The following is a 25,346-nucleotide window of genomic DNA, read 5'->3' on the forward strand; positions in this document are numbered from 1 at the left end:
TGCTGCTGAGCACGCCAAAAGACCTGGCCGGCAAACGTTGCACCGGCAAGTTGTCTGCAGCGAAGGCGAGTTGGCAGGAACTTTGTATCCCTCCCTGCTGCCCAACTACACCATCTCAACTAGGTAAGTAAGAGAGGACAAGGAGTGGGAGGTGGATTCTGTGGAGTCCATGTGCACTCCTTCCTTGTGCTCACCCATGATAGCCAAACTGGTGGCCTACCCGGTGCTGGACCTGTGCCACCATCGCCTCGCCCTGCATGCCTAAGTGGCCGCCCTGCATTGTCTGGCCCGCACCGCCTCTGCCGCACGCCCCGTGCAGCCCCGCCATATAGAGCGGGCCCTGCTGCTCCCACAGCACCAGCCGCTCCGGCTCCGGCCCCGGGGGAAAGCCCGCCACCAACACCCCTTGCACCCATGACTGCAGCAGCGCCACCCCCCCGCCCCCCTGCCTCCTGCACCCGCCAAGATGAGAGTTCCGGCACCTTTTTTTTTTTAGAAAAAAAGCCCTGATTATACCTAGAGGGATATGACCTACTACTTGGATGGCATGCCTTTTTATGGTAGGGAAAAATAAAATTCACAGATACCTTCAACAACACTACATAAGAAATGGACTTCTGCAAGAATGGGAGATAATAAAACCGAAAATCTATATGAAAATACCTGGATGGCTTTCAATAATTGAAGCGTTTGCACACCCAAATTTAATAAACTATGACAAAATTGTGACTTATCAAGACATTTTGGATAAAGAAGGAAAATTAAAACATAGACAAGAACTAGAAGAACAGGGTATTGACTTATCATGGTGGCCATATTTGCAAATTAAAATACCTGGGTTCTATAAAGAACAGACAGAATTTGATAAGATATTACTGACATCGGAATAAAAATTGATTAAGAAACTTTATAAATATATGCTAAGCTTAAAGATGGAAGAGGAACAAGTTAAAGAAAATGATAATACGGGCAAAGAACTTTGGACATAACATAGAACAAGAAAAATGGCAAAATCTTTGGGAAAGAAATTTGAAAATAACATGCAGTATCATACAAAGGAAATAACATATAAAATGTTTTATAGATGGCATTTAACACCTGTGAGATTGTCAAAAATGTTTAAAGATGTATTGAACAATTGTTGGAAATGTAAACAAAAATCAGGTACTTATTACCACCTTTGGTGGACATGCTCTAAAGTGAAAAGATTTTGGTTAAGAATACATACATGCTTAGAGAAAATGATGAAAAAACAGAGTTTAAGTCAGAATTATTTTGTTAGGTATAATTGTAGGTGATTATGAGCACCTACATAATCAGGATTTCAGAGGCTCATGTTGGTTTGAATTTGTTTATTTAAGGTTTTGTTCATTTTTGAGGCCTCCTTGAATCTCTGGAGATCCTTCAAAGTAGCAGTTTTGAGGAAAGTGAGTTCTGATCCTCCACAGAAACATTCTTAATAATCACAAGATCAAAAATGATTCCTACACATTAGTAAGTGGAATATCTAGAAACTTCAATTGTCAGGGATGAAACCTTGGCAGCTGTGTGCCTCTGCGTTTCAACTTGCCTGTAGAAGTAAGCAGGGGAGGTCTTATTTTCATGTAGGTTAAATGGAGAAACGAAACGTCTATGATTCTGCTGAAACCTTATTTTTATTATTATTTTTATTTAGTTATAGTATAAAATACAAAGGTACAAAAGTAAATAATAGGGAACAAAAGAAGGGGAAGGGGTGTGCTGGTCCAGTATATAGCCAGCTTAGGATTTAGGAAACTGTGTGTAGAACAAGTAGCATTTTAAGGGTTAAAGTGCTGCCCCCTTAAGGGTAGCCTTCTGGGAAATGTAGTTTAGTTGTTACATGGTTATATCTGTGTTCTAATTGGCCACTGGGAGGGTCTTTGTGTCTTTTATTATGGGACATCCTGTGTACATGCCCAGTTTATTTTCTCTCTCCATGCATCCTAGACACCAGGCTGGGAACTCCATTGAATGGGAAAATGTTCTTTGTCTAAGTTCAACCAGCAGCATGTAGGTTTTCTGAAGATGGAAGAAAATTATTCTCTTTTTACCTACGTGAGTGGAAAGAATATGAATCATGTGACAGATATATCTACATAACTGTGTGTTAATGCTTAGGATTCCTGATCAACAAATATTCTGCATGTTACCATTTCGTGGAGTTATTCTATCTGGATAGTGGCTAGAGCAACCACCTACATTCCAGAATAGTAAAAAGAGAATATAATTTCTCTTCCAAGAAAAGAACCAGCATTCCTGCTTGCCAGTTTCATCTGTCTGCCTTAGTAAAAGGATATTGTGTGTTTCTTCGTTAAAGAATCAATCCTCTTCTCCCTGCCTAAAAGAAAAAGGATTGAAATATTTTCTTGCGTTTATCTATCTCTGGTCTATGCCTGCATGCCTTTCTCTGCCTGCCAGAGAGTTAGGGTTATTCTATCTGGATAGTGGCTAGAGCCGTGGTGGCAAACCTATGGCACATGTTCCACAGGTGGCATGCAGAGCCCTCTCCATGGGGACGCGCACTGTCGCCCCAGTCCTAGGCCTTCAGTTGGGTTTTATAAAATCTTTTCGCTTTAGGCCTCCGCCGCCGTGTGCAAAAAAAAAGGTTCAATTGATTAATTTCAACTTCTCGTGGGGAAAAAAAAGATCTCGCAAAATTGGAATTGATTGATTGGACTTTTTAGTCCCACCCAGTCTGCCATTACCACCGCAGCCACACCCACCCAATGGGCCACGCCCACCCGGCACCCGATGATAGATAAGTGGGTTTGGGGTTGCATTTTGGGCACTCGGTCTCTAAAAGGTTCACCATCACAGGGCTGGAGCAACTGCCTACATTCCAGAATAAGGGTAAAAGAGAAGTGTGGAAGAGAGGGGAGAAAAAAAGCATTGACTTCCGACTTCCTATGTTGCAGTAAAATGAGGCATTAGCATCGAACCTCAACTTTTTGTATTTCTATAGTAGTATGAACTGGCCATTTCTATGTCAACAAATCAATCTAATGAGTAAAACCGAAAATCATAGTACTTTTATAATTTTTTTCCACCTCAAGGACAAAGTCCAGAAGCAATTTAATAATAATAAGAAGAAGAAGTTGGAAGGGACCTTGGAGGTCATCTAGTCCAACCCCCTGCTAAGGCAGGAAACCCTATACCATTTCAGACAAATGGCTGTCCAGTCTCTTCTTAAAAACTTCCAGTGTTGGAGGCAGGTTGTTCCACTGGTTAGTTGTTCTAACTGTCAGGAAGTTTCTCCTTAGTTCTAGGTTGCTTCTCTCCTTGACTAGTTTCCATCCATTGCTTCTTGTCCTGCTTTCAGGTGCTTTGAAGAATAGCTTGGCTCCCTCTTCTTTGTGGCAGCCCCTGAGATATTGGAACACTGCTATCATGTCACCCCTCACCCTTCTCTTCATTAAACTACACATACTCAATTCCAGCAACCGTTCCCTATATGTTTTAGCCTCCAGTCCCCCAATCATCTTTGTTGCTCTTCTCTGTACCCTTTCTAGAGTCTCGACATCTTTTTTACATCGTGGTGACCAAAACTGGATGCAGTATTCCAGGTGTGGCCTTACCAAGGCATTGTAAAGTGGTATTAGTACTTCACGTGATCTTGATTTTATCCCTCTGTTAATGCAGCCTAGCACTGTGTTGGCTTTTTTGGCAGTTGCGGCACACTGCTGGCTCATATTGAAGTGATTGTCCACTAGGACTCCGAGATCTCTCTCACAGTTACTACTATCGAGCAAGGTACCACCTATACTATACCTGTGCATTTGATTTTTCCTGCCTAAATGTAGAACCTTACTTTTTTCACCATTGAATTTCATTTTGTTAGATAGTGCCCAGTGTTCGACTCTGTCCAGATCCTCCTGTATCTTAAGCCTATCTTCTGGAGTATTGGCTATTCCTGCCAGCTTGGTGTCATCTGCAAATTTGATGAGTTCCCCACCTATCCCCTCATCCAAATTGTTGATGAAGTACAAACAAAAGTTCTTATATTCTTTTCTTTTATCAAACCGGTCAGTTTAGCCATCTCTGCTAATTCCTAATAGTAGCCATTCATCCATGATGGAAATCGAAACATTCTTCAATTATTTTGTGTAGAGCAGTCTTGCTGCCATCAACACATATAAAATCAGAGTTCCAAATTTTTTCCCAAGTCTTTTTCTGTTAGACCCAGAAGGAAAGTTTCTGCTTTAATCTTTATATTCATGTTAAGAATTTTCTGCATTAAAATATGAAGACTGCTCCAATATATCTTTGCTTTATCACGTGTCCACCATAAATGATAAAAAGTCCCTTCTTTACATTTACATTTCCAACATTCATTTCAAATACCTTTATGCATTCTAGATAACTTATCTGGAGTTAAATAACAGTGATACATCATCTTATAATAGTTTTCTTTTAAGTTATAATTTAATGTGAATTTTAAGCCTTTTGTCCACATATTCTCGGATTGTTCAACCATCACATTATACCCAAAGTTCTTTGCCCACTGAATCATACAGTGTTTTACATGTTCACTTTCCAAATTCAATTTTAATAAAGTTTTGTAGACCTTGGCAACCTACAAAGACCCTTCCAACTATGTTACTCTGTGTTCTTCTTTGGAATCTCCTTCAGGAAGAAAATAGCATACCATGAAATTCATCATTTGGCCACTGGAGGGCGAATGCCAGAGGTGATTTATTATAGGAGAAGGGGAAGGAAGTGACATCACTAGAGGGGGCTTTCTCTCACTCTTTGAGCTTCGCAGGATTTTTAAATGGGTGCAGAAAAGTCTTGAAGAGATCCAGAGGTGGGCGGGGTAAGCGGCAGTTGGGGGGGGGGTACTTCGCGTGCGGGGGGGCGGAAAGAGGGTGCTCGTGCTAGAGAAGGAAGGTCCCCATGTAGGTTCAATCTTCTGAGTCCTGGGAGAGCCCTGATCCCATGGTCCCCTACCGCGCTTCTCCACGCAGGCAACAGGCAGAGGGAAACAGGGCTCAGGACCAGCCACGTTGCCCGAGGGACAAATCCCCAGAGAGGAGGAAGCGTCCTGGGGGGATCCTTCCCGCCCCGTATCCTGGAGAAAGCTCCGAAGTCGGAGATGGGGAGAGCTTGGATGGCAAATCTCATGCAGGAAATAAGCAAATAGCTGCAAGGGAGGAACTGCAGAAGGTTGTGCCTGATTCTCCTTATGTGCTGGATGACGCTAAAATGGGGCTGGATCCTCAGCAGTTCAATTGGTCTTAGGAGGTTAAGTGAACCAGCACATCACCATCCCCTGTGTTTTAGTGTGAATTCAGCCCCTGAAATTGCGTAGCCTGTTTGTGTTTGGGGTATGTTTTGGGAACCTACCTGTGTGTAATTGTGTGATTTAGCTCTTAAAAAGGAAATCCTGAAGAAAGGGAAGTAGAATATCCAAAGCAGGTCATTTTAGGCTTTTCATTTTTTTTAAAAAAAAGCCCTGAACTTTCATTGTTTGTTAACCCGTTAGAGTTTGGAAAGTTGTGTAAACCCTGCTTGTAGGTAAATGCAGACCTAGGCTTTTTCATATATATAAAGCAAGCCCTAATCTATGAGAAAAAGAAATTGAAATTGATTCCAAAATGCATTTTTTTCAGTGTTCCAAGTCCTTGCTGGAAGTCAGTCCCAAGATTTGTACAAACACATATTTCATGGTTGAAAGACTTGCCTGTCTTGTTGCTACCAGAATGGTACTATGAATAGAAAGGTGGTTGGAGATCCACAAGATTCCCTGGACCCATTAGGAATTGCAATATAGGACTGAGAAAGAATGAAAAGCCAATGAGCAAGTGAGGAAATTGGAAAAGGCCCTTCTGGTGTTCAATTTGGGAGCTGTGGAGAGATCTGGGCAAGAACTGGGAGTCATGTTCACAGAACAATCCACTTCTTGATGTGTATTGTCCATTCATTCTTCTTGTTTCCTGTCTACTTTATCAAGTCCTTCATGATGGAGATCAGAGATCCTGGGAGGAGGCATCCATCAAATTCACCTCCTGAAATGTTTTTCAGGAGGATCTCTCAGGATGATCCCAATCAAGACACGACCAGAGGTATTACAAGGCTCTGCCATTCCCCAGAGTGATCTCAACTATCTCATCTTCTGTACGTCTTCTCTTCTACAGAATACCACCTCCTACATTACTAATTATGCAGTTTAAAATTCTCCCTCACAGGAAAGAATAGAAGGAAATTGGCCCTTCCTGATGGCGGAGCTGAAACAGTGGTTGAAACTCCAGTTCAAGTAAGAAGAGGAAATTTATTTATTAAGAGTTGTATTCTCCTTTTCCTTCAGAAATTCAAGCTGGTATACAGAGTACTGCCTCCTTCCATTTTCCCCTCTTGTTTGAGTTGGCTTATTTTTGTGTTCCTAAGCAAGATGAAAAGTTCAAGTGAAATTCTTATTGGGAGAATCTTTTTTAAGACCAGTGTTTTAAATAAGTGCTAATTGTTGCCAATTATTATAATAATTTTAATTATGCCAATTACTGCCCAGTTTTCAAATAATCCTTCATGATGCCCATTCTTTTTTTAATTCTTTGAGTTGGATTTGTGCAAGGATGCTCAAAAATAACTATCCACACTGGCAAATTATCATTCTTTTAAAAGCTTTATTTACAATCAATGATAAGAAAACTAAGTGGATCAGATTAAATGATAAGTCTATTAAAATAGAATGCGAGTTAATAAAAAATTGACAAAGTAAAACTTGTTCTGAAAGAGCATATAATCAAGGCACTTTTGCCTTGCAAATTAAATTCTAATACCTTGATTTGTGCCAGAATTTGGACACCAAACAATCTAGGTTTGCAAGAGCTAAAAAAATGTCTTTCTTGGGAAATTTCCTCCTCTTATCTTCCATTCAGCTGATGTCTCAGATTACAAGCAGCTTCCTTAAAATTTGAGAAGCAGAAGCAAATTCCTGGCTGAGCATTCCCAGCACTTTCATGAAGGTGTGGAGGATAGATAGGATTGCTGCTTCTTGGTATACAATGAGCCTTTTACTAAATGCTGCAAAATAATCCACACCCACAGAGATTACCACATTTCCATCTGCGAAAATAAGAAGGATTGGGAGTCATTGATATGTGGGGTTTCTAAGCCCCATCTGCCAGTTGATTCTCCAGAAGTCTTTTAATGGTGGACAGATGAATGGTAGGTCAATCGATCCAAAGGAAATTGGGGTTATTTTCACTGAAAGGCTCTGATAGTCCTGGAGAATCAATACAATTGATAAAACCTACCCAAAACATTTCTTCAATGAAAAGCTTTTACTCTGTCCATTTTCTCACATAAATCCTGGAATACAAACAAGGATAGCCGTTTACCTTAGTGCACGGCTTTGTTTTGGGAATTTATAAATAATTGGACTGTTGGTTTTTTTAACAATTTCTCCTGGGCCTTTTGTGCACTTTTTTTCCCCGTCAGGAGGGCCTTGTCTCCTTCGAGGAGGTGGCTGTGTATTTCTCCGAGGAGGAATGGTCTCTGCTGGATCCTCACCAAAAAGTGCTGCATTGGGAAGTCATGCTGGAAAATTACAGCAATGTGGCCTCTCTTGGTAAGGGTTTCCTATTCTCCAGTCAATTCAGGAAGACATTTTGTAGTTGTGGGCTGTTCATGCATATAGAAATTGTTATTTATGCCATGCCGTTGTAAGCATGTAAAGGTTTAATATATTGGAATTTGGCAAATATCAGAAAGCAATTATGACTTCCAATTGTTTGATCTTTTTCTTTAACCTTGCTATCATATTTATTTTCTTTCCCCTTGAAGGTGATAATGGGCAGGACCATAAAGAATCTAAGGAATCATTCCAAGTGTTCAGACATGGAGATGCAATGGAGAAGCCTGCAATTCAAATGAAATTCCAAAGGCGGGAGAGAAATCAGCTGCATAATTGGAATAAGGAAAGCTCCTCTTCCATTGATGCTCACATGCAGGAGTTTCTTGACCAACGAGGAAACATACAGAAAAGATATATTGACAAAGGTATAAGACTATCCAAAGGCACACTAGATATACATGGACACTATCCAACCCAAGCCAAAGGACAAGGTTATATATGTAAAGACAATAGAAAAAATTATAATTGGAGTTCCACACTTTCTCAAGAAAATAGGTCTCTTACATCACATAAAAGTCTTCACATGGAAGAGAAGCCAAATAAATCCCTCGAGCATGGAAAGAGCTTCTGTGAAAACAAGACCCTTATTGTTCATCAAAGGAGCCACACAGAGGAAAAGCCATTTAAATGCATGGAATGTGGAAAGGGCTTCAATAAACCAAGTAGTCTTACTTCCCATAAAAGGATCCACACTGGGGAGAAGTCATTTAAATGCATGGCGTGTGGAAAGACCTTTAGACGCAGCAGTGATCTTACTTCCCATAAAAGGATCCACACAGGGGAGAAGCCATATAAATGCATGGAGTGTGGAAAGACCTTTAGATACAGCACTAATCTTACTTCCCATAAAAGGATCCATACGGGGGAAAAGCCATATAAATGCATGGAGTGTGGAAACACGTTTAGACGCAGCAGTCATCTTACTTCCCATAAAACGATCCACACTGCGGAGAAGCCATATAAATGCATAGAGTGTGGAAAGTGCTTCAGAAGACATAGTGATCTTATAAGCCATAAAAGGATCCACACAGGGGAGAAACCTTACAAATGCTTTGCATGTGGAATCTCTTTTAATTATAGCAGTCAACTTGCTTCCCATAAATGGATCCATAGAGGGGAGAAGCCATATAAATGCATGGAGTGTGGAAAGGGCTTCAGCCAACAGAGTAGTCTTATTTCCCATAAAAGGATCCACACAGCAGGGAAGCCACATGAATGCATGGAGAGTGGAAAGGGGTTCCTTATCAGTTCCTCCCTTTTGAAACATAAGAAGATTCATAAAGGGGATAAACCATATAAACGCATAGAGTGTGGAAAGGGCTTCAGTAAACACGGTAATCTTATATCCCATAAAAGGATCCACACAGGGAAGAAGCCATATAAATGCGTGGAGTGTGGAAAAGTCTTCACTGGACTCAGTGTTCTTAAATCCCATAAAAGAATCCTCACTGGAGAGAAACCATTTAAATGCATGGAGTGTGGAAAGAGCTTCAGAATACATAGTGATCTTATAAAACATAAAAGGATCCACACAGGAGAGAGGCCTTACAAATGCTTGGAATGTGGAAAGACCTTTAGTTGCAACAATACTCTTAATTCCCATAAAAGGATCCATACGGGGGAAAAGCCATATAAATGCATAGAGTGTGGGAACACATTTAGACGCAGCAGTCATCTTACTTCCCATAAAAGGATCCACACAGGGGAGAAGCCATATAAATGCATGGAGTGTGGAAAGGCCTTTAGATACAGCACTAATCTTACTTCCCATAAAAAGATCCATATGGGGGAAAAGCCATATAAATGCATGGAGTGTGGAAACACATTTAGACGCAGCAGTCATCTTACTTCCCATAAAAGGATCCACACAGGGGAGAAGCCATATAAATGCATAGAGTGTGGAAAGTGTTTCAGAAGACATAGTGATCTTATAAGCCATAAAAGGATCCACACAGGGGAGAAGCCTTACAAATGCTTGGAATGTGGAAACTCTTTTAATTATAGCAGTCAACTTGCTTCCCATAAATGGATCCATAGAGGGGAAAAGCCATATAAATGCATGGAGTGTGGAAAGGGCTTCAGCCAACACAGTAATCTTATATCCCATAAAAGGATCCACACAGGAGAGAAGCCATATAGATGCATGGAGTGTGGAAAGGGTTTCACCCAACAGAGTCATCTTACAACCCATAAAAGGATCCACACAGGGGAGAAGCCATATAAATGCATGGAGTGTGGAAAGGGCTTCAGCCAACCGAGTAGTCTTACTTCCCATAAAAGGATCCACACAGGAGGGAAGCCACATAAATGCATGGAGAGTGGAAAGGGGTTCCTTATCAGTTCCTCCCTTTTGAAACATAAGAAGATTCATACAGGGGATAAACCATATAAATGCATGGAGTGTGGAAAGGGCTTCAGTAAACACGGTAATCTTATTTCCCATAAAAGGATCCACACAGGAGGGAAGCCACATAAATGCATGGAGTGTGGAAAGGGGTTCCATATCAGTTCATCCCTTCTGAAACATAAGAAGATTCATACAGGGGATAAACCATATAAATGCATGGAGTGTGGAAAGGGCTTCAGTAAACACGGTAATCTTATATCCCATAAAAGGGTCCACACAGGGGAGAAGCCATATAAATGCGTGGAGTGTGGAAAAGTCTTCACTGGACTCAGTGTTCTTAAATCCCATAAAAGAATCCACACTGGAGAGAAACCATTTAAATGCATGGAGTGTGGAAAAAGCTTCAGAATACATAGTGATCTTATAAAACATAAAAGGATCCACACAGGGGAGAGGCCTTACAAATGCTTGGAATGTGGAAAGGCCTTTAGTTGCAACAATACTCTTAATTCCCATAAAAGGATCCATACGGGGGAAAAGCCATATAAATGCATAGAGTGTGGAAAGACCTTTAGACGCAGCAGTCATCTTACTTCCCATAAAACAATCCACACTGCGGAGAAGCCATATAAATGCATAGAGTGTGGAAAGTGCTTCAGAAGACATAGTGATCTTATAAGCCATAAAAGGATCCACACAGGGGAGAAGCCTTACAAATGCTTGGAATGTGGAAACTCTTTTAATTATAGCAGTCAACTTGCTTCCCATAAATGGATCCATAGAGGGGAAAAGGCATATAAATGCATGGAGTGTGGAAAGGGCTTCAGCCAACACAGTAATCTTATATCCCATAAAAGGATCCACACAGGAGAGAAGCCATATAGATGCATGGAGTGTGGAAAGGGTTTCACCCAACAGAGTCATCTTACAACCCATAAAAGGATCCACACAGGGGAGAAGCCATATAAATGCATGGAATGTGGAAAGGGCTTCAGCCAACAGAGTAGTCTTACTTCCCATAAAAGGATCCATACAGGAGGGAAGCCATATAAATGCATGGAGAGTGGAAAGGGGTTCTTTATCAGTTCCGCCCTTCTGAAACATAAGAAGATTCATACAGGGAATAAACCATATAAATGAATGGAGTGTGGAAAGTGCTTCAGCCAACACAGTAATCTTATATCCCATAAAAGGGTCCACACAGGGGAGAAGCCATATAAATGCATGGAGTGTGGAAAAGTCTTCAGTGGACTCAGTGTTCTTAAATCCCATAAAAGAATCCACACTGGAGAAAAACCATACAAATGCATGGAGTGTGGAAAAGGCGTTAGCCAACATAGTAATCTTACTTCCCATAAAAGAATCCACACAGGAGAGAAGCCATTTAAATGCATGGAATGTGGGAAACAGTTCAGCCAACATGGTACTCTTATTTACCATAAAAGAATCCACACATGGGAGAAGCCATTTAAATGTATGAAATGTGGAAAGGGCTTTTGTATTAATTCATCCCTTATGAGACATAAAAAGATCCACACCAGGGAGAAACCATACAAATGCATGGAGTGTGGAAAAGGCTTCAGCCAACATGGTACTCTTGCTTCCCATAAAAAAAATCCACACAGGGGAGAAGCCCTATAAATACATGGAGTGTGGAAAGGGCTTCAGCAAACTCAGTGGTCTTACTTCCCATAAAAGGATCCACACAGGAGAGAAGCCATATAAATGCACAGAGTGTGGAAAGGGCTTCAGGCAACAGAGTCATCTTACATCCCATAAAAGAATCCACACAGGGGAGAAGCCCTATAAATGCATGCAGTGTGGAAAGGGCTTCAGTCAACACAGTCATGTTACATCCCATAAAAGGATCCACACGGGAGAAGCTATATAAATACATGGAGTGTGGAGAAGGTTTCAGTGGACGTAATGTTCTTTAATCCCATAAAAGAATCCACACGAGAGAAACCATATAAATGCATGGAGTGTGGAAAAGACTTCAGCCAACATAGTAATCTTTCTTCCCATAAAAGAATCCACACATGGTAGAAGCTATTTAAATGCATGGAATGTGGAAAGGGCTTGTGTGATAATGCATCCCTTATGAGACATAAAAGTATCCACACCAGCAAGAAACCATACAAATGCATGGAGTGTGGAAAGGGCTTCCTCATAAACAGTAAACTTACTACTCAGAAAATGATCCACACAGGAGAGAAGCCACATAAATGCACAGAGTGTGGAAAGTCTTTTAGTAGGAGCCATCACCTTACTTGCCATGAAAGGATCCATGCAAGGAAGAAGCCAATATAAATGTATGGATTTTGGAGAGAGTTTTAGGAGGAGCAATGACCTAATTTCCCATACAGAGATACACTTGGGTGGGAACATAGTAAATTCTAGAAAGTTAGTTAAATTTTTGTGCTTCTACAAATATTAACACCGTCTGTTTTCTTGGCTGAAGTTCATAATATTCCAAAATTTCTAAATTCATTCTTGTTATTTTTTATTTGCCTTTTAGATAGAAATCCATTTTGATCTGTATGTATAAATTCAATCAAAAATTTCTTTAGTCTTTCTGCTATTATTGAAGCAAAACTTTTATAGTCTACGTTTAATAAAGATATTAGTCTATAATTCTTTATTGGCGTCAAGTCTGAGTCTTCTTTAGGTATTAAAGTAATATTAGCTTCTGTCTATGTATTTGGTATTTTAGCCTCAAAGTATTTCATTGCATAGTTCTTTCATTATAGGACTTAAAATATCTTGTAGAGATTTGTAAAACTGCAGTTAGTCCATCTGGGCCTGGAGTCTTATCATTTTTTTGTCTTTTGATAGCTTCTGTCAGCTCCATCATTGATATTTTTTCATTTAAAATATTTTGTATATTCTCTGAGTTTTTAGTAAATCTGCTTTTTTAATATAGTGCTTTATTTTTTCTTGTGAAGTTTCCTCTGTACTATAAAGTATCTCGTAAAAGTCTTTGATTATTTTTTAAATTGCATTGTTTTGAAACTGTAAGTCTCCTTACAGAATGACTTCCAGAGCTTGGGGCAGGAACTTAGCAGAATAGGCTTTAGGCTTACTTTTTCAGAGGTTTTACCAGTGTATAAGGAGCAAATTGGAAAAGGCCAGCGTATAGCAGAATTTAATATGTGGCTAAAGGAGTGGTGTAAAGGAGAAGGCTTTGGTTATATTAGTCACGATGTCTGTAGCTGGTCCAATGAAAAAATGTATAAAAGAGATGGTCTGCATCCATCCAAGAAAGGGACTGAGTTACTTAGCAATAAAATCACAGCTTTTTTGGAGGAACATTTAAACTAAATAATGGGGATAGTGAGTTAATTGATACAGAACATCACTGTCCCCGGCAATTTTAGAAAATAGGGGAAGCCAGGCACCACACAAGTTATGCAGCAAGTAAACACAGGGTCAGTCATAAAGGACTCAAATGTCTATACACCAGACATGTCAAACAGAAGGCCCGGGGGCCAGATCCGGCCCGCAAAGTGGTTTCATGCGGCCCGCGAAGCCATCCTGGAAACAGTGAGGGAATGGCCCCCACTGCCTTGGCCCTGGCCCAGAGACCCTCCTTCTGCCAGAGACCCTCAGATCTGTCCCACTCCTGCCCAGGCCCCCATAGGCACCCTTGATGCAACGATGCAGAGCTGGCCATGCCCACCCAGTAGGCCATTCGCACTCTAGCCACGCCCACCCAGTAGGCCACGCCCACTCTGACCATACCCACCCGGCCCCCTGAGGGCAACCGCAATGCTGATGCGGCCCTCAATGAAATTGAGTTTGACACCCCTGCAGCTCACTAAGAATCAACCAAGAAAAAGATCACTATCCATTTTAGAGAAAAGAGAACCATGTAGAATCAAAGGAAATGAATTACAAAGTAAATCAATAAAAGCAGTATCAAGAGACAGGATTTCCATTTCAAACGCAAGACCATCTAAAAGCTGCTTTAGCAGCAAAGCCCCCGGGCCACCTTCCCGGAGGCACAGGTCTCTTTAGCCAAGACGTTTGCCCTGCTGGCAGAGGGCAGATGAGAGGAGCAGGGCCGAATCTTTGGGGGCAGGGGGGTCCAAAGCAGGGGTTGCCTTCGGGCAGAGTCCGGCATGGAGATGGGGCGCAAAGCTGACAAGCAGGTCCTTCTAAGACAGTTTCCCAGACACATGGACTTAAAGTCCCAGAATTCCCAACTAGCCACATGCTGGCTGAGGAATTCCAGGAGCTGAAGTGTGCTCTTAAAGTTGCCACGGTTGGGAACTGCTGAGAGCGACCAGTTGCAGCTGTGCTGGGATCTCTTTGGCCCCACCAGGAGGGCGAGTGGCATCCAGTGGGCGGAGATGCGCTGTCACCTTCACGCATTTGACAACGTTTAGACAAGGGGTGTCAAACTCAATTTCATTGAGGGCCGCATCAGCATTGCAGTTGCCCTCAAGGGTCGGGTGGGCGTGGCCTACTGGGTGGGCGTGGCTAGAGTGTGTATGGCCTACTGGGTGGGCGTGGCCAGCTCTACATTGTTCGCATCAAGGGTGCCTATGGGGGCCTGGGCAGGAGTGGGACAGATCTGAGGGTCTCTGGCAGGAGGAGGGTCTCTGGGCCAGGGCCAAGGCAGTGGCGGCCGTTCCTTCACTGTTTCCAGGATGGCTTCGCGGGCCACATGAAACCACTTCGCGGGCCGGATCTGGCCCCGGGGCCTTGTGTTTGACATGTCTGGGATAGAGCACAGACGTTCAGCTCCCTACAGGCCACAACATAATTCTTTTGTAGAAAGGTGTGGCCAAACACTGCAAGCTATGGTTAGAGCTATGCTAGAGGATTCTGGTTTACCGAATGGTTTGTGGGAGGAAGCAGCTATTTGTGCTAATCAGGTATTAAATAATGTGGTTAGTTCAGCTACTGGTAAAATTCCTTTTACGTTGTGGCATGGTTGGAAACCTGACCTCAGTTATTTGCATACATTTGGTACTCTTGCATGGGTACATATTACTGCCTCATTAAGAAAGAAGGGAGAACATAGAGCGAGACAGTTAATCTTTGTTGGCTATGAATCAAATCATAAATCTTTCCGTTTCTGGGAGAAAGGAACCAAGAATGTATATTGTAGTTCAAGTGCTATTTTTCAAGAACAGTCAGGTTGGGATAGGTTAGAAAATGCTGTGTGCATTCCTCCACCAGATTCAACTGATTTCTTAGAAGACTCCAATAGAGAAGAGGAAAAATCTGCCGTTAATATTAAACGAGAGTCATTGTTAGAGGAGGTTGGGGAGGAGGAGAGAAAGGTGATTGTACCCACTAGCCCGGTTCTGCCCAGAAGGTCTACTAGAGAGAGACGACCACCGGAACGTTATGAGGCAGGGTTGATCTGTCAGGTAGATGTGGAGCCTTCTACTTTTGAAGAGATAGAAATGTATCCTGAGGAGGAAAGGCAGAAATGGAATGTAGCTATAGGTAAAGAGCTTAAGTCTTTACAAGATCTAGGTGTTTACCAAGAAGTAAAGATTCCTCAAAATGAAAGTCTACTAGGATGTAAATGGGTTTTAAAAATAAAGGAAAGCTCTGAGGGAGCAGCTATTTACAAAGCACGATTAGTAGCACAGGGGTTTGCACAGAGGAATTGTGACTACGATGAAGTTTTTTCACCAATGCTAAGAGCTTCTACTCTTAGAGCAGTGTTGGTGTGGGCAGCTAGTAAGGATTATACTGTAACTCATATTGATATTGAAACAGCTTATTTACATGCTGATTTAAGTCATGATATCTATGTAAGAATTCCACCTGGAGTAACTGTAAAGCAACAAGGTTATTGTTGGAAACTAAGAAAGAGTTTGTATGGGTTGAAACAGGCTGGATATGGATGGAATAAGTGTTTGGTAAAGGAATTAAATATACTGGGATTTAAAGCAAGTATTGCAGATCCTTGTTTGTTTGTTAGAAAGCAAAATAATAATTTAACATTGTTGTTACTGTTTACAGATGATATTGCTATTATTATTTTTTTATTTTAATTCCATTTATATCCCGCCCTTCTCCGAAGACTCAGGGCAGCTTACAAGCTTAGCAGTAGCCTTCATTCTATGTATATGCCTGCTTATTAGGGCTTTCGCCCCCCCCCCAAGCGGCATTATTACAAAGTCAGCTTAATTGCCCCCAACAATCTGGGTCCTCATTTTACCTACCTCGGAAGGATGGAAGGCTGAGTCAACCTTGAGCCTGGTGGGATGCGAACCTGCACTAATTGCAGGCAGCTGGTGTTACTTAAGGAGGCATTAGCCCACTGCTCCACCAAGGCTCTTTATAGCAAAAGATAACAAGGAAACTGAAAGGATTGTTTCAGATTTGGAAGGCAAATTTAGAATTAGAAACCTAGGGGCTATTAGCCATTATCTAGGACTGGATATTGCCAGGACAAATAAGGGATTTAAACTAACTCAAGCAAAGAAAATCAATCGTTTGTTGAAACGTTACAATATGGAAAATTGTAAACCTGCCAAGACTCCTATGTCTCAGGGTTTCGAGAGTTCAGCAGATAATAGCAAACTGTTTGATAAAAACATATACCAATCGTTAATTGGGAGTTTGATGTACCTATGTAACTGGTCAAGACCTGATATAGCTTTTACTGTAAATCACCTGGCAAGATATTGGGAAAATCCAACAGTAAGATGCTGGCAAGGTGCTAAAAGAGTTTTATGGTATTTAAAGCACACCATACATTATTATTTGTATTTAGAGCCAACAAGGGAAATGGAACTGAAAGCATTTGCAGATGCCAGCTTTGCATCTGATACTGTTACCAGAAAATGCACTTCAGGTCTGGTTATATTATTGGGAAACGCTTTGATAGGATGGAAATCAAACAGACAGAAACATGTTAGCTTGTCTACAACTGAATCTGAATTCTCCTGTCTATCGTTATTGTGCACTGAGCTACTGGTTTGGAAAGAGTTAATGTCTGATATGGGGTTGGAATGTAAGAAACCAATAACTGTGTTTGAAGACCATCAAGCAGCTATTAAGTTGGCAACAAGTGCCATTATCTCAATGTCAGACAATGCATTAAAGATAATTTAATAAAATTGGAATTGTAAGCCGCCCTGAGTCTTCGGAGAAGGGTGGGATATAAATGGGATTAAAATAAATACAAAAATAAAAATATTGTGCTACAGAAGATAATATTGCTGACCAGTTTACTAAGGCACAGGGTGCTGTGAAACATAAAACTGTATGTAATGAATATAATTTAAGATTGTAAAAGTGTAAAAGTGTATGTCACCCAAAAGGGGAGATTGTTAGGAATTAAAGTCCTAACCTGGTTTGGGTGAAATACATATAATATGGTTGTGTACCTTTAAGAAGAGAAATGGCCTAAGGGTGTGACTAATTCTATTCAGCATAAATGAATTTCAGATGTTAGCCTTATGGTCGCTCTCTCTAGTGTTTTTTCTCTGACTGACTTTTAACTGGTAAGGAGTTTTGACTTTGACTTTGTTTACTCCTGAACTGTTACTGACCTTGGATTGAAAACTGGACTATATGTAATTGTGTTTTGTTTTGTTTTGTTTTGTGTTATATTGTCTGAGTAAAAATATTGTTATGATACAACTCAAAGTTAGTTTGCCTTTTACTGTTTGCTTCTTAAAGGTCCCAGTACACTTTCCTTTGTGCATTGCAAGCCTTGTATAAGGCATTCTGCACATTCTAATTTTGTTTCTTATTAACATGCTCCATCAGTGCAGCTTTTCAGGAAGACATTGGACAGGCATTTGTTTGGGATAGTACAGGCTTTCCTCCTTGAGCAGGGGATTGGACGACACAACCTACAAGGACCCTTCCAACTATGTTACTCTGTGTTCTGCTTTTGAATCTCCTTGCGGAAGAAAACAGCATGCCATGAGATTCATCATTTGGCCACTGGTGGGCGAATGCCAGAGGTGATTTATCATAGGGCACGGATAGGCAACCTTGGCTCTTTTATGAATCGTGGACTGCAAATCCCAGAATTCCTGAGCCAGGCATGAGTCATAAAAGAGCCAAAGTTGCCTACTCCTGTCATAGGGGAGTGGGAAGGAAGTGACATCATTAGAGGGCTTTTCGTCTAGGACACAGCGCTCTGTCTCTCGGTCTTTGAGCTTCGCAGGATTTTTAAATGGGTGCAGAAAAGTCTTGAAGAGATCCAGAGGTGGGCGGGGTAAGCGGCAGTGTGTGTGTGTGGGGGGGGTACTTCGCGTGCGGGGGGGCGGAAAGAGGGTGCTCGTGCTAGAGAAGGAAGGTCCCCATGTAGGTTCAATCTTCTGAGTCCTGGGAGAGCCCGGATCCCATGTTCCCCTGCCGCCCTTCTCCACGCAGGCAAGAGGCAGAGGGAAACAGGGCTCAGGACCAGCCACGTTGCCCGAGGGACAAATCCCCAGAGAGGAGGAAGCGTCCTGGGGGGATCCTTCCCGCCCCGTATCCTGGAGAAAGCTCCGAAGTCGGAGATGGGGAGAGCTTGGATGGCAAATCTCAAGCAGGAAATAAGCAAATAGCTGCAAGGGAGGAATTGCAGCAGGTTGTGCCTGATTCTCCTTATGTGCTGGATGACGCTAAAACGGGGTTGGATCCTCAGCAGTTCAATTTGTCTTAGGAGGTTAACTGAACCAGCACATCACCACCCCTTGTGTTTCGTGTGAATTCAGTTGCTAGCCTGTTTGGTTTTAGGGTATGTTTTGGGAACCTACCTGTGTGTAATAGTGTGATTTAAAAAAAACCCTGAACTTTCATTGTTTGTTAACCTGTTAGAGTTTGGAAAGTTGTGTAAGCTGTAAGTTGTGTGTGTGTGTATGTATGTATGTATGTAGATATGTAGATATGTAGATATATATATGTATATATAAAGCAAAAAAAAAATGGACAAAGATGGTTGAAAGACTTGCCTGACCTGTTGCTACCAGAATGGTACTATGAATAGAAAGGTGGTTGGAGATCCACAAGATTCTCTGAACCCATTAGGAGTTAAGATACAGGACTGAGAAAGAATGAAAAGCCAATGTTTAGCAAGTGAGGAAATTGGAAAAGGCCCTTCTGGTGTTCGGTTTGGGAGCTGTGGAGAGATCTGGGCAAGAACTGGGCAGAAGATCCTGGAGGAGAAAACCATCCTTTCAGAAACTGAGCCCTCAAACTTCAGGAACTTCCAATACAAAGAGGATGAAGGTCCCCGAGGACTTTGCAGCCGACTCTATTACTTTTGTAGCCAATGGTTGAGACCAGAAAAGCACACAAAAGCGCAGATGCTGGACCTGGTTGTTCTGGAGCGGTTCCTGGCGCTTCTGCCCCTGCAGATGGAGAGCTGGGTGCGGGAGTGTGGAGCAGAGAGCAGCTCCCAGGCGGTGGCCCTGGTGGAAGGCTTCCTCCTGAGCCAGGCGGAGGAGCAGAAGGAGAGGACTGGCTGGCAGGTGAGAGATTTTCATTTGGGAACTCTGAAGTGGTTAGATCTGATCAAAAGTGTGTTTGAATTGTTAACCCTTGCCTACCAGAGTCTGTGGCATTTATTATATCTGGAGATACTCTGATAATTCTTATAGGACTTTGTTCTGTTATTTGTGATAGTTGTTCCTTTCGTGCTTTCCAACCTCAGTGATGGATTTCTGGGGCTTTAAAGTGGTGTTCACAAAAAAATCCACTTCTTGATGTGTATTGTCCATTCATTCTTCTTGTTTCCTGTCTACTTTTTCAAGTCCTTCATGATGGAGATCAGAGATCCTGGGAGGAGGCATCCATCAAATTCACCTCTAGAAATGTTTTTCAGGAGGATCTCTCAGGATGATCCCAATCAAGACACGACCAGAGGTAATACAAGGCTCTGCCATTCCCCAGAGTGATCTCAACTATCAACTATTATGCAGTTTAAAATTCTCTGTCTCACACAGGGAAGAATAGAAGGAAATTGGCCCTTCCTGATAGCGGAGCTGAAACAGTGGTTGAAACTCCAATTCAAGTAAGAAGAGGAAATTTATTTATTAAGAGTTGTATTCTCCTTTTCCTTCAGAAATTCAAGCTGGTATACATAGTACTGCCTCCTTCCATTTTCCCCTCTTGTTTGGGTTGGCTTATTTTTGTGTTCCTAAGCAAGACGAAAATTTCAAGTGAAATTTTTATTAGGAGAATCTTTTTTAAGACCAATGTTTTAAATAAGTGCTAATTGTTGCCAATTATAATAATTTTAATTATGCCAATTGCTCCGCAGTTTTCAAATAATCCTTCATGATGCCCATTCTTTTTGTAATTCTTTGAGTTGAATTTGTGCAAGGATGCTCAAAAATAACTATCCACACTGGCAAATTATCATTCTTTTAAAAGCTTTGTTTACATTCAACGATAAGAAAACTAAATGGATGAGATTAAATGTTAAGCCTATTAAAATACAATGCGAGTTGATAAAAAATTGCCAAAATAAAACTTGTTCTGAAAGAGCAAATAATCAAGGCATTTTTGGCTTGCAAATTAAATTCTAATACCTTGATTTGTGCCTGAATTTGGATGCCAAACAATCCAGGTTTGCAAGAGCTAAAAAATGTCCTTCTTGGGAAATTTCCTCCTCTTATCTTCCATTCAGCTGATGTCTCAGACTACAAGCAGCTTCCTTAAAATTTGAGAAGCAGAAGCAAATTCCTGGCTGAGCATTCCCAGCACTTTCATGAAGGTGTGGAGGATAGACAGGATTGCTGCTTCTTGGTATACAATGAGCCTTTTACTAAATGCTGCAAAATAATCCACACCCACAGAGATTCCCACATTTCCATCTGCGAAAATAAGAAGGATTGGGAGTCATTGATATGTGGGGTTTCTAAGCCCCATCTGCCAGTTGATTCTCCAGAAGTCTTTTAATGGTGGACAGATGAATGGTAGGTCAATCGATCCAAAGGAAATTGGGGTTATTTTCACTGAAAGGCTCCGATAGTCCTGGAGAATCAATAAAATTAATAAAACCTACACAAAACATTTCTTCAATGAAAAGCTTTTACTCTCTGGAATACAAACAAGGATAGCCGTTTACCTTAGTGCACAGCTTTGTTTTGGGAATTTATAAACAATAGGACTGTTGGTTTTTTTAACAATTTCTCCTGGGCCTTTTGTGCACTTTTTTCCCCCGTCAGGAGGGCCTTGTCTCCTTCGAGGAGGTGGCTGTGTATTTCTCCGAGGAGGAATGGTCTCTGCTGGATCCTCACCAAAAAGTGCTGCATTGGGAAGTCATGCTGGAAAATTACAGCAATGTGGCCTCTCTTGGTAAGGGTTTCCTATTCTCCAGTCAATTCAGGAAGACATTTTGTAGTTGTGGGCTGTTCATGCATATAGAAATTCTTATTTATGCCATGCCATTGTAAGCATGTAAAGGTTTAATATATTGGAATCTGGCAAATATCAGAAAGCAATTATTATGACTTCCAATTGTTTGATCTTTTTCTTTAACCTTGCTATCATATTTATTTTTCTTTCCCCTTGAAGGTGATAATGGGCAGGACGATAAAGAGTCTAAGGAATCATTCCAGGTGTTCAGACATGGAGATGCAATGGAGAAGCGTGCAATTCAAATGAAATTCCAAAGGCAGGAGAGAAATCAGTCACATAATTGGAATAAGGAAAGCTCCTCTTCCATTGATGCTCACATGCAGGAGTTTCATGACCAACAAGAAAAAATTCAGAAAAGATATACTGGGAAAGGTATAAGACTATGCAAAGGCACATTAGATATACACGGACACTATCCAACCCAAGCCAAAGGACAAGGTTATATATGTAAAGAAAATGAAAAAAATTCCACACTTTCTCAAGAAAATAGGTCTCTTACATCACATAAAAGTCTTCACATGGGAGAGAAGCCAAATAAATCCCTCGAGCATGGAAAGAGCTTCTGTGAAAACAAGACCCTTATTGTTCATCAAAGGAGCCACACAGAGGAAAAGCCATTTAAATGCATGGAATGTGGAAAGGGCTTCAGTAAACCAAGTAGTCTTACTTCCCATAACAGGATCCACACTGGGGAGAAGCCATTTAAATGTCCGGAGTGTGGAAAGACCTTTAGTTGCAGCAGTAATCTTACTTCCCATAAAAGGATCCACACTGGGGAGAAGCCATATAAATGCATAGAGTGTGGAAAGAGCTTCAGAGTACATAGTGATCTTACTTCCCATAAAAGGATCCACACTGGGGAGAAGCCATATAAATGCATAGTGTGTGGAAAGGGCTTCAGAGTACATAGTGATCTTACAACCCATAAAAGGATTCACACAGGCGAGAGGCCTTACAAATGCATGGAATGTGGAAAGACCTTTACGCATAACAGTCAACTTGCTTCCCATAAAGCGATCCACACAGGGGAAAGGCCTTACAAATGCATGGAATGTGGGAAGTCTTTTACTCATAGTAGTCAACTTGCTTCCCATAAATGGATACATAGAGGGGAGAAGCCATATAAATGCATGGAGTGTGGAAAGGGGTTCCATATCAATTCATCCCTTCTGAGACATAAGAGGATTCATACAGGGGATAAACCATATAAATGTGTGGAGTGTGGGAAAGGCTTCAGTGAGCTCGGTAATCTTACTTCCCATAAAAGGATCCACACAGGGGAGAGGCCATATAAATGCATGGAGTGTGGAAAGGGCTTCAGCGAACACAGTAATCTTATTTCCCATAAAAGGACTCACACAGGAGAGAAGCCATTTAAATGCATGGACTGTGGAAGGGTTTTCAGTCAACACAGTAGTCTTACTTCCCATAAAAGGATCCACACAGGGGAGAAGCCATATAAATGCATCGAATGTGGAAGGTCCTTCAGTGAACACAGTAATCTTATTTCCCATAAAAGGACACACACAGGGGAGAAGCCGTATAAATGCATGGAGTGTGGAAAGTGCTTCAGCCGACCAGGTATTCTTACTTCCCATAAGAGGGTCCATAGAAACATGGGTCCAATTTCCGAAATGGAGATAGATTTGGATGAGAATCTATGCTAATTTAGTGGGTTCAATCCATGGATTTTCCTTTTTAATCAACTGAACTCAGAAAGGCAAGGTTATTTTGAGTGACCCAACTGGCAGCCCCAGAGAGGGATGAATATATTAGTTAAAATGAAAACAATGCATGTTTTCATTTTAATTTATGAACAATGATTTTTTGAAGGTGTATGTATCTATTAAATTTTTTTTAGAAATAAACTTCTGCTCCCCATCAGCAACCACTGCGCATTTTTAGAGGTGCTCCTCCTGCTATTAATTTTTAAATTTCACATGGTTTTTTTCCCCTTTTTATTTTGCTTTTTGGTTTGGATGAATGGATTACATGTGAATTGCCTGGTTGAATGCTGTTAAGTCCAATGCACTCCCTTGATAAACTACAATTAAAGATTTTTATTGCCTTCAGGATGAGACTTCATCTGATTTATCACATGGATCAGCAGTGGCAAACTTCAGTCTTTTGTCGTCTTGTGATGTGATTTTAGCCATTTAGGGTTTTTGATTATTTATTGAAAAGGCTATATTATTGTAATTATTGCAATTATTTATTGAAAATGTTATATATATTTTAAAGAACTTTAGTATTTTATTCCCTTTTCCTTATACATACTTTTTCTTAATTCAAGAAAGGGAAAATTTCCTCTTTTTTTTCTTTCCTCATTATGGGAACAGCAATTTTGATCTAAGAAACAGTATTGTTTGGAAACACTTTTGATCTTGAACATTGCTTAAAGATTATTTATTTGGTATGCTGTATATTGGCCATGAAAGCTCACTGAAGTTTATTAAGAAACCGAGAACTCTAATTAGGTATTTTTAGAACTATATATCAAGGAATCAAGCAAAGTACTGAGATAAAGAGAGGAGAGAGAGATAAAAGAGAAAAGAGAATTTTAATGTCCAACTTTTTATGGAGAGTTTTGAGTAGAAAATGTTCTTGAATTTACAAAGTACAAAAAATGTCTGAAAAATTTGATGCAATGGATAAAAATTTGAATGGAAGGCTGGACCAAAATCCTGAAAAATTTGCAATAGGGTTAAACGAAATGAAGGAAGATATTAAAAATACTCATATCAACAAAGAAAAGTTAAATATGCAAATGGGAGCAATGGAAGCCAATTTATTACTATTGGATTTGAAGGAGTAAGAATTTTATCTGAGAAACAAGTTTGCCAAAAATGTGGAAAAAGGCACTAGCATAAAATAATTATAATATGAGCACTTGATTTCTTAAGTTTATAAAATACTACGTAGGATGAGCTTGGAAGATGAACATGTTAAGGACAGTATGGTAAAATGGGAGAAAATCCTTGGTTATAATATAATGTTAGATCAATAGGAAAATATGTGGATTAAAAAAGTTTAAAGTTTACTTTGAATTATGGTTTGAAAGAAAACTTCTGTATGATGTATTGATGGTTGTTGTTAGTTGCGAAGTCGTGTCCGACCCATTGCGACCCCATGGACCACATTCCTCCAGGCCTTCCTGTCCTCTACCATCTTCTGGAGTCCATTTAAGCTCACGCCTACTGCTTCAGTGACTCCATCCAGCCACCTCATTCTCTGTCGTCCCCTTCTTCTCTTGCCCTCAATCTTTCCCAGCATTAGGCTCTTCTCCAGTGAGTCCTTCTTTCTCATTAGGTGGCCAAAGTATTTGAGTTTCAACTTCAGGATCTGGCCTTCTAAAGAGCAGTCAGGGTTGATCTCCTCTAGGACTGACCGGTTTGATCGCCTTGCAGTCCAAGGGACTCGCAGGAGTCTTCTCCAGCACCATAGTTCAAAGGCCTCAATTCTTTGGCATTCAGCCTTTCTTATAGTCCAACTTTCACTTTTACATTGCAACTGGGAAAACCATGGCCTTGACTATACGCACTTTTGTTGGCAGGGTGATGTCTCTGCTTTTTAGTATGCTGTCTAGATTTGCCATGGCTTTCCTCCCCAGGAGCAAGCATCTTTTAATTTCTTCGCTCCAGTCCCCATCTGTGGTGATCTTGGAGCCCAGGAAAATAAAATCTATCACTACCTCCATTTCTTCCCCATCTATTTGCCAGGAGGGCCGGATACCATGATCTTGGTTTTCTTAATGTTGAGTTTCAAACCCACTTTTGTACTCCCCTTCTTCACCCGCATCAACAGACTCTTTAGTTTCTCTTCACTTTCTGCCATTAGAGTGGTATCATCTGCATATCTTAGGTTGTTGATATTTCTCCCGGCAATCTTAATTCCAACTTTTGATTCATCTAGCCCTGCCTTTCTCATCATGTGCTCTACGTATAAGTTAAATAGGCAGGGTGACAGTATAAAGCCTTGCCGGATTCCTTTCCCAATTTTGAACCAGTATTG

The 25,346-nt window shown here is 41.0% G+C and overlaps 2 protein-coding genes across 2 annotated transcripts; both read left to right on the top strand.

Annotated features, from left to right (window-relative positions):
- Positions 1-2,008: 2,008 nt before the first annotated feature.
- On the top strand, positions 2,009-18,633 carry LOC308662933 (uncharacterized protein; the record flags this gene model as incomplete). Its single annotated transcript, XM_081319079.1, has 6 exons — positions 2,009-2,076; positions 5,972-6,083; positions 6,207-6,274; positions 7,459-7,588; positions 7,804-9,298; positions 18,360-18,633. Exons 1-6 carry the CDS (start codon positions 2,047-2,049, stop codon positions 18,631-18,633), a joined length of 2,109 nt encoding a protein of 702 aa, XP_081175205.1. The 5' UTR covers positions 2,009-2,046.
- Positions 18,232-24,502, top strand: LOC308661138 (uncharacterized protein). Its single transcript, XM_081315927.1, has 5 exons — positions 18,232-19,441; positions 19,724-19,835; positions 19,916-19,983; positions 21,143-21,272; positions 21,492-24,502. The coding sequence occupies exons 1-5, from the start codon at positions 19,025-19,027 to the stop codon at positions 23,000-23,002; spliced, it is 2,238 nt and encodes a 745-aa protein (XP_081172053.1). The 5' UTR covers positions 18,232-19,024; the 3' UTR covers positions 23,003-24,502.
- The last annotated feature ends 844 nt before the right edge of the window (positions 24,503-25,346 follow it).

The sequence above is a fragment of the Vipera berus genome (assembly GCF_964194415.1).
Source record: "Vipera berus genome assembly, chromosome: 2".
NCBI classification, from domain to species: Eukaryota; Metazoa; Chordata; class Lepidosauria; order Squamata; family Viperidae; genus Vipera; species Vipera berus.

Excerpts from the sequence above, each read along its gene's own strand:
- LOC308661138 (XM_081315927.1), top strand. The coding sequence starts at position 19,025 with ATGAAAAGCCAATGTTTAGCAAGTGAGGAAATTGGAAAAGGCCCTTCT. Across the intron at positions 19,442-19,723 it reads AGGAGAGGACTGGCTGGCAG|TCCTTCATGATGGAGATCAG; the intron begins GTGAGAGATTTT and ends TACTTTTTCAAG. Across the intron at positions 19,836-19,915 it reads CAATCAAGACACGACCAGAG|GGAAGAATAGAAGGAAATTG; the intron begins GTAATACAAGGC and ends TGTCTCACACAG.